General features: G+C 41.8%; 1 protein-coding gene across 1 annotated transcript; it reads left to right on the top strand.

Moving 5' to 3' along the window:
- Positions 1 to 1,420: 1,420 nt before the first annotated feature.
- On the top strand, positions 1,421 to 4,399 carry LOC147101960 (uncharacterized). The gene has a single exon (XM_085965060.1). It carries the CDS (start codon positions 1,451 to 1,453, stop codon positions 2,282 to 2,284), a length of 834 nt encoding a protein of 277 aa, XP_085821186.1. The 5' UTR covers positions 1,421 to 1,450; the 3' UTR covers positions 2,285 to 4,399.
- Positions 4,400 to 9,379: the final 4,980 nt, after the last annotated feature.

A 9,379-nucleotide genomic window follows, 5' to 3' on the forward strand; every position in this document is an offset into this window, starting at 1 on the left:
ACCGTTGTCTAATAGCTGTAGACTTTCTCACTGTTAATGATTTTGTAACAGATTCCAAAAGTGCCGACATTGCAGAGTCAGTGACCCATTGTGATATGTCAGTGAATATCAGCGGGAATCCTACCTGCCAGCGCGGCCAGTGGTGCGCTGTTCTGGTCGACAGATCATGGACTTCGGATAATCAATTTTCTTCCCAATTCTGAGGGAGGATGAGGCCGATTCCCCAACCCCTCCAACTGTGCCTGGTTCACTACTGAAAGTGTTGCTGGGTGTGCATGCCATCAACTCATTTGTACAGTTGTACCCTGTCGACTTCATATTGATAATTCCTTGGACTGCAGCAACCTCCAACCAATAGAGAACTCTGAAATACATTGAGAAATAATTGGTGATCAGTGAAATGCTCCCCTCCCTTCAGCTGCAAGTAACCGCGATTCCAGCAGCTCCCTCGGGGCTATTATAGATAGCAAAAGTGCAGCATTTCGACCCAATTCCAACTTCTGATGTTTTATTTTAATTCATATCTCTCCAGATATTGCTCTGAAATTATATTTAATTTTAACAACGTCTGACTGAAGTATTTTGGAAGGACGGTCGATTCTCAGTCCCTTTATATTGAGTGTTATTTTTTTGTTCATTAATAAAAACGTCAATGCTCTGTTAGATAAATTAAGAAAATGTTAAAATTGTGCCACAACCGGTTCTGTTAGAGTAGGGTCACCATCATCATTGTTAAATTTGTGTCTCCACCTGTATTGTTACATTGGTGTCTCCAATAGTAATGTTACATTGGTGTCTCCACCAGTAATTTTAAATTAATGTCTCCACCAGTAGCATTAGAGAAGTGTCACCACCAGTAATGTTAGTTTATTGTCACCACCAGTAATGGGAGAAAAGGATCACCAATAGTAGTATAAGAGTAGGATTTTCACCAGTAATGTTAGAATAGCATACTCCTCAGTAATGTTAGATTAGAGTTATCAGCATTAATGTTAGTATGCTGGCACCACCAGTAGTGTTAGAATAGGGTCAGGCTCAGTAATGTTAGCGATGAGTCATAACCAGTTATGCAAGCTTATGGTAAGCACGATAAATGTTAATGCCGTGATACCAATATTAATGTTGGAGCCAAGTTATCATCATTAATGTTAGAGCAGGTTCATCTCCCTTACTGTTAGCATAGTTGCAGCACCAGTATTGTTGTAGTAGGGTCACAACCAGTAACGTCAGAGCCGAGTCACCACCTGTATTGCTAGAAGAGGGTCATCACATTAAATGTGTGTGCATAACCCTAAGTAGTAACACATCTGAATATTTCCCCACATGATTTGAGATTTATTTGATTTTCTCCGTTACTTACCCCTTGTCCCTCTTTCTTACAGCCAATCTATTAACAATCGTGATTCTCTCAAGAGGAAAATGCGGTCTTTCCAAATGTCTCTCTGTCTACATGATGGCCATGGCAACAGCAGATCTACTGGTCATGCTAACCAATATAATAGTGTATAACATTTTCATTTATCACTTTCCACATTCATTCCTGTCCTACACTATCGTGTCTAAGTTAACTCTTTACATGATGAGCACCAACCTGGATATGTCGGTGTGGTTTACTGTCTGCTTCACATTTGACCGATATGTAGCTATTTGTTGTCAGAAGTTTAAAACAATGTATTGCACAGTGAGAATTGCGGCCGCGGTTATGGTAACGGTCTCGGTCCTAGTTTATTTAGAGAACATCCCTTTTTGGTTTGCATATGAACATAAACGAATAATTAACAATGTTCCCTGGGGTTTACGCCCAAGCTTGGACTTTTTTTCTTCGCTTGCAGGTGCAGCGTACTCCAGGCTGCAAGTTATATTAGTTCCATGGTTACCTTTTGCTTTAATGTTACTGTTTAATTGTTTGACAGTCAGACGTATTTTAGTAGCTAGTAAGGCCCGAAAGGGACTCCGAGGCCACAGCAGTCAGAATCAGAGCGATCCAGAAATGGAGAACAGAAGGAAATCCATCATTTTACTGTTCACTGTATCGAGCAGTTTTATACTGTTGTGGCTGACATCTGCCCTGAGTTTTATTATTAGCACCCTGGCCATGCATTACCGACCCGATTATGCAGCTCCTGAGTACATCGCAGCTGAAACAGGATATATACTCATGTATTTGAGTTCCTGTACAAACACATGTATTTATGCAGCTACACAAACTAAATTCAGAGAAGAGCTGAAGACGGTAGTGAAATCTCCTTGTACATTTATTCTGAGGTTGGTTAAAATATTTTAAAATACATCCAAAGCTTCCTGTCCTAACTAGCCCATGTTCCAAAAGGTAAAGATGGGCTAATGTTTGAGGTTTCCAGAGTTCTGGGGAAATGTAAGTGCTTCCGGTGTAACCAAACATCAGAGTGCTTGAAAATTGAATACATTCATTTTTCATTCCTTTTTGTATATTGATTGACCCATTGTGCAATCCCAACATGTTTTTCGTTTTAATTTGACTTCCGGCATTGGCAGATTTTTAAAATGATTAACGCTTTTTTTGCAGTCGTGCTTAATATGATGGGATGAAAGAAACAGGTGACTTACGACATGGAACAGCAACAAATGTGGTGGTTCATATAATGCTTTAATTTCACTCAAATAGTGGAACTGAAATAAGAATTCTATGTATATAATTTATCATAACCTGGGATTATCCTAGTTTCCAAACTTCTGCTAACAGAATAGACTCATTGAATTATCTGAAGGGAAAGGGCAGCAACTTCTTCACATTTTATAAGATGATGCTGGCAGTTTAGTAGAAAGAATGATGCATGTATGAACTTTAATACAGATAAGTGTAAGGTGGTACCTTTTGGTAGGAAGAATAAGGAGGCCATCTAGTCCTTGGGAAAGTAAGTGTCTAAATGAGATAGTGGTATGGAGATCTAGGGGTGCTGATAGACAAATCACTAAATTAGCGACGCAGGTTACTAAGACCATTAAATATACAAATCAAGCACTGGGGTTCATTTCTAGAGGGATAGAATTGAAAGACAGAGAGGTTAGTTTAAACTTGTATAGAACGCTGGTTATATCACACTTGGAGTACAGTAAACAGTTCTGGTCTCCTTATGGTAAATAAGATATAGAGGTACTGGAGAAGGTGCAAACAAGATGGACTTGAATGATACCAGAACTGAGAGCGTATATCTATCAGGAAAGATTGAACAGGCTGGGGCTTTTCCCTCTAGAAAATAGAAGACTGAGGGTGGCCTGATAGAGGTCTTCAGGATTATGAAAAGTTTGATAGTGTAGACATAGAGACGATGTTTCCACTTGCGTGGGAGACCAGAACTAGGGACCTTAAATATAAAATAGTCACTAATAAATCCAATGGGAAATTCAGGAGAAACTTATTTAACCAAGGAGTGGTCGATGGTGGAACTCACTACTACAAGCAGTAGTTGAGGCGATTCGCATAGAAGCAGTTGCAGAGAATCTAGCTAAACACATGACTGAGAAAGGAGTAGGATCGTTTGATGGAGTTAGATGAAGAGGGGTTGGAGGAGGCTCGGATGGAGCAGAAACAACCGCATGGACCTGTAGGGCCAAAGGGCCGGTTTCTGGGCTGTAAATTTTAATAATAGAATGGCCGTTTTTCTGTGACGACGAAAATGGCTTGTTCTTGTGGCAATGGAAAGGTGTCAGAAAACATTTCCTCGTCTTTGTGCGGTGTGTTTGATATCAGCTAGTTCTCAGGGTGCAGATAATCGATCCCAGCTAAAACAGCGCACTTCCCGCCTAAGATTCAAAGAGAACATTCATGACTGATCATCCGCAGTGGAGTGGACCATGTGCGCATCAGCGTTAACTGCCTCACACCGCAGGCAATGGAATGAGATGCACTAGTTTAATGAATAGATGAAGTGTCTTTATCTGTACAAATTGCAATGGTGGTTATTTGTAATTCTATAATATTGGGATGAATGTTCCAGGGGCTTGTTCAGCTGGATTAATCCCATACTGCCTTATCAATGGTTCGCAAAGCATGCTGGACTACTTGACATGGGTGAATGGTTTAAATGTAAAAAAAACTGATGCAGGACTGTGGGAATGCAGTACAAATAGATAAGAAAGAACAGAAACAGAATGTTTATAGAACAGAGTAGAGACAGTCTCAGGGCTGCATTTTGTTGAAAGTTAAATGTGAAACTTAAGCAAAACTCTGTAAAAAAACAAGTGACTCGTGGAGCGCGTGATCACCTAGTTTCTGTTTTCACATGACTTGCATTTTATGAAAATGTATAGATATTGTAGCCCCGTGAGTCCGACACTCACTCTTTGGGAGGCATACTTGTGTGCAGAGACACAAAGAGTTTCTCAGAGTGAAGTCCAGGTACCTTAATAAAACTTTACTTATAAAACTTTACTTATTTTACAGTTTCTGACTTTGTGTATTACTGAGAAAGTGACAATAGACTGATCGGCGTGTTGAGTCTCCTAAAGCAGCGAACCCTGATACCCCAAGTTAGGGGTAGATCCTCCTCACAGAAGCGAGGGGTTAACAGGCTGATTTCCCTATCAGACTCCGCCCTCATTGTCTCCTGGTCCAATACAACAGGCCCGGTCTGCTGAAGAGTGTCTAACGAAAGAGACAGTAGGAACTTGACTCGTCATTGTGATATTAGACATCTTGGTTTACACATATTTACTTAATATTACAACAGGTCATCAAAATGTTGGAATGTTATAACAGAGAAACATTCGACCCAACCAGTCCACCAATAGTGCCAATTACTTTACCCGCCCGATCTCAACATCCCTTCAACCTATTTTTATTCATTCATCTACACAATTTAATCTTCAATATTGACCTAATTTCTGCCTCGGTTATTTCCAATCTCACAACTCTCCATGTAAAGACGATTCTACTACCTTTCTTTCTAAATCTCTTCCATTTATTATTTTATTTATGGACGTTACTTCTTGATCCCTCAACTTAGCAAAGCAGTCTGCTTCTTTGCTATCCTGTCACGTCCCTTCTTAACTTAAATCACCTGGGTACGACATATCCAAGCATATCAGTCTGCTATCAGTGCATAATCTATTGAAAGGCAGATCATTCTAGTTAAGAAGTTTAATTGATAGCTTTCCCTTGAAGATGATGGTGGCCTTGACCAATGAGAAGAATGTATTTGATAGCTTGGCCCCTGCCAGAAACATCGGGACCCTGCATGGGGAGATTCTAATCAAACACCCCCTGATCTTTAGATAAAATAGCCAGATAAGAGAGGGACCCCTTTCTTGCACGTCTTGTGCGGCATAATCTTTGGAATTGCTGTATGTGTAGAAGTGACATGTTGCGCACAAAGCAGCCAGCGTGCGACATGCATGATGAAGAATGGGTCCCGAGACATGGTCAGTCATACTTATAACACCACTACTTGAAATATTTACTGAAAATTTCAACAGCTCTTCAAAATGTTGGAATGATACAACAGGGAAACAGACCATTCGTCCCAACCGAGCAAATAGTTCAAATTACTTTACCCGCCCGAACTCAAAATCCCTTCAACCTATTTTTATTCATCCATCTATACAATTTAATCTTCAATATTAAAGTTATTTCTGCCTCCGTTGGATAGTGCCTCTGGATAGTGAGAATATATGTTAAAATGTGCAGAGCTCTGCGGCATAGAATATGTCCAGACAGATATATGATGCTGATGAAATATTGTTTGGTAGTGACCTTAAATATTCTAACGCCAACAAAAGGGGCATTGTAAGGAAATGGTTAATCAGACTACCCTAAAGTCTGCTAATCTTCTACTGTATTGGTTTATCTTTCTATTGTAGCAACGTTCACCTTTTGCCTTTTCCTGTTATGAGGTGAAATGTAAGTCTATCTAAAGTACCATTGAGCTATTGGGCCAGGTCTGACCCTACAACAATGGTCAGTTTCAGGATGAAGTAATACGGAATTTAATTAAACGCATGCCATTGCAAACAGATTCATCAATTTCAGGGAAATTTAATCATTTGGTAACAACGTTGGAAGACAGTTCTGCAGAGGAAAACATCCGGGCATCCATCATCATTATCAATCAGTATGATAGATACAGAAACAAGGACATTACAGGTTTCACTTGGTGCATTTGCAGTTATATGGATCAAAGGGGAAACTTTCTATTGAGTTATATTTTAACTTTCATATAATCATGTAATGCTGAATTGTGTGGATGTCAAGTACAGGGAGTGAGATAAATGCATTAAAACTGGCAGTTTTTAAAGAGTATTCGGTTTGGTAAAGGTCTAAGATACTGAGCTCAGCACCGTGACATGTTTGGGTCTCCACCCAACCAGGAGCAGGTGTGGTTCTAATTTCTACCTTTTAAGTGTCTGTGTTTTATGTGCTTAATAAACCTATGACACGTCACTGCAATGTTCAAGAAACTTATTGAAAACCTTATGCTTTAATTGTGAAATGGCTTCATTGATTAAATGCCCACTGTGATTAAATGCCCACTTTACCTGTCACTCTTTAACTTTCCACTTGACCTGACATTCTCCAAAAGGCAAAATCCTCTTGGTTAGCTGCGGGCAGTTTGGTGTAAGAGGCACAATCTTATTTGACTCGATTCAGACCACCAACGGTATTTGAGGCACGAGTCAGGCAGAAGGCAGAGGTTTTAATTCCAGCAGTTAGCGATGCAGTTGCACCCAGCTAATCATCAGCAGCCGATGTGTAATGAACCACATCATCCCAAATCAAGCTGGAAGGTAGAAAGCAAAGGCATGAATAAGTTAACCGTTACATTACTGTCTCAAATTCTCTCTGATATGGTGGTGATTCCCCTCTTTGTAATTATACAATTCCCTTGAGTTGCTCCATTTCCAAGTAAACAGTTAATTTGTTTCCCTGACATTCCCGTCTCAACTAACTCTTATTATGCAGTTCATAGAGTCATAGAGTTATACAGCACGGATAGAGGCCCTTCGGCCCATCGTGTCCACGCCGGCCATCAAGCCCTGTCTAATCTAATCCCATATGCCAGCATTTGGTCCGTAGCCTTGTATGCTATGGCATTTCAAGTGCTCATCCAAATGCTTCTTAAATGTTGTGAGGGTTCCTGCCTCCACAACCCTTTCAGGCAGTGAGTTCCAGACTCCAACCACCCTCTGGGTGAAAAAGTTCTTTCTCAAATCCCCTCTAAACCTCCCGCCCTTTACCTTGAATCTATGCCCCCTAGTTATTGACCCTTCTACTGAGGGAAAAAGCTCCTCAGTATCCATCCTATCTATGCCCCTCATAATTTTGTACACCTCAATCATGTCCCCCCTCAGCCTCCTCTGCTCCAAGGAAAACAAACCCAATCTGCCCAGCCTCTCTTCATAGCTGAAGCGCTCCAGCCCTGGTAACATCCTGGTGAATCTCCTCTGCACCCTCTCCAAAGCGTTCACATCCTTCCTGTAGTGTGGCGACCAGAACTGCACACAGTATTCCAGCTGTGGCCTAACCAGTGTTTTATACAGCTCCATCATAACCTCCTTGCTCTTATATTCTATGCCTCGGCTAATGAAGGCAAGTATCCCATATGCCTTTTTTACCACCTTATCCACCTGTTCCGCCGCCTTCAGGGATCTGTGTACTTGCACACCCAGATCCCTCTGACCCTCCGTCTTGCCTAGGGTCTTACCATTCATTGTGTATTCCCTTGCCTTGTTAGTCCCCGCAAAGTGCATCACCTCGCACTTTTCCGGGTTAAATTCCATTTGCCACTGTTCCGCCCATCTGACCAACCCATCTATATCGTCCTGCAGACTGAGGCTACCCTCCTCGCTATTTACCACCCTACCAATTTTTGTATCATCCGCGAACTTACTGATACATTCATATCCAAGTCATTAATGTAGACCACAAACAGCAAGGGACCCAGCACCGATCCCTGTGGTACCCCACTGGCCACAGGCTTCCAGTCACAAAAATAACCTTCGACCATCACCCTCTGCCTTCTGCCACTAAGCCAGTTTTGTATCCAATGTGCCAAGGCACCCTGGATTCCATGGGCTCTTACCTTCTTGACCAGTCTCCTGTGCGGGACTTTATCAAAGGCCTTACTGAAATCCATGTATACCACATCCACTGCGTTACCCTCATCTACACACCTAGTCACCCCCTCAAAAAATTCAATCAAATTAGTCACACATGATCTTCCCTTGACAAAGCCATGTTGACTATCCCTGATTAATCCTTGCCTCTCCAAGTGGAGACTAATTTTGTCCCTCAGAATTTTTTCCAATAATTTTCCTACCACTGATGTTAGGCTCACTGGCCTGTAGTTCCCCGGTTTTTCCCTACTTCCCTTCTTGAATAATGGTACTACATTAGCAGTTCTCCAGTCCTCTGGCACATCCCCTGTGGCCAGAGAGGTCCTGAATATATGTGTTAGAGCCCCCGCAATCTCTTCCTTTGCCTCACACAGCAGCCTGGGATACATTTCGTCCAGGCCTGGGGATTTATCCATTTTTAGGCCTGCTAAAACCGCCAATACCTCCTCCCTCTCGATGTTAATATGTTCGAGCATATCACAGTCCCCCCGCCCTATTTCTATGTCTACATCGTCCTTCTCCATAGTGAAAACAGATGCAAAAAATTCATTTAGAACCCCTCCTACATCTTCCGGCTCCACACACAGATTGCCACTTTTGTCCCTAATGGGCCCTATTTTTTCCCTAGTTATCCTCTTACCCTTAATATACTTATAAAACATCTTAGGATTTTCCTTTATTTTGCTCGCCAGTGTTATTTCATGGCCCCTCCTTGATCTCCTAATTTCTTTTTTAAGTATCCCCCTGCACTTTTTGTACTCCTCTAGGGCTTCCTCCGTCTTTAGCCTTTTGTATCTGCCAAAAGCCCTCCTTTTTTTCCTAATCCATTCTCGTATATCCCCTGACATCCAAGGTTCCCTGTGGTTTTTGGAACCACCCTTGACCTTTACGGGAACATGTTGCCATTGTATGATCTCAATCTCCCTTCTGAAAGCCTCCCATTGCTCCGATGCGGATTTTCCTACAAGTAGTTGATCCCAGTCCATTTTGGCCAGATCCTGCCTTATCCTATTAAAATCGGCCTTCCCTCAATTTAGAACCTTTATTTCCGGCCCATCCCTGTCCTTTTCCATGACCACCTTAAATCTCACCATATTATGATCACTGTCACCAAAGTGCTCACCTACTAGCACTTTTTCCACTTGGCCGGCCACATTCCCTAGAATTAGGTCCAGTACCGCCCCCTCTCTTGTAGGACTTTCTACATGCTGGCTCAAAAAGCTCTCCTGGATGCACTTTAAGAATTCTACACCCTCTGAGCCTTTCACACTCTGACTATCCCAGTTAA

The sequence above is a fragment of the Somniosus microcephalus genome, chromosome 22 (assembly GCF_052327205.1).
Source record: "Somniosus microcephalus isolate GS21.2 chromosome 22, FLI_Smic_1.0, whole genome shotgun sequence".
Lineage (NCBI taxonomy): Eukaryota > Metazoa > Chordata > Chondrichthyes > Squaliformes > Somniosidae > Somniosus > Somniosus microcephalus.

Excerpts from the sequence above, each read along its gene's own strand:
- LOC147101960 (XM_085965060.1), top strand. The coding sequence starts at position 1,451 with ATGATGGCCATGGCAACAGCAGATCTACTGGTCATGCTAACCAATATA.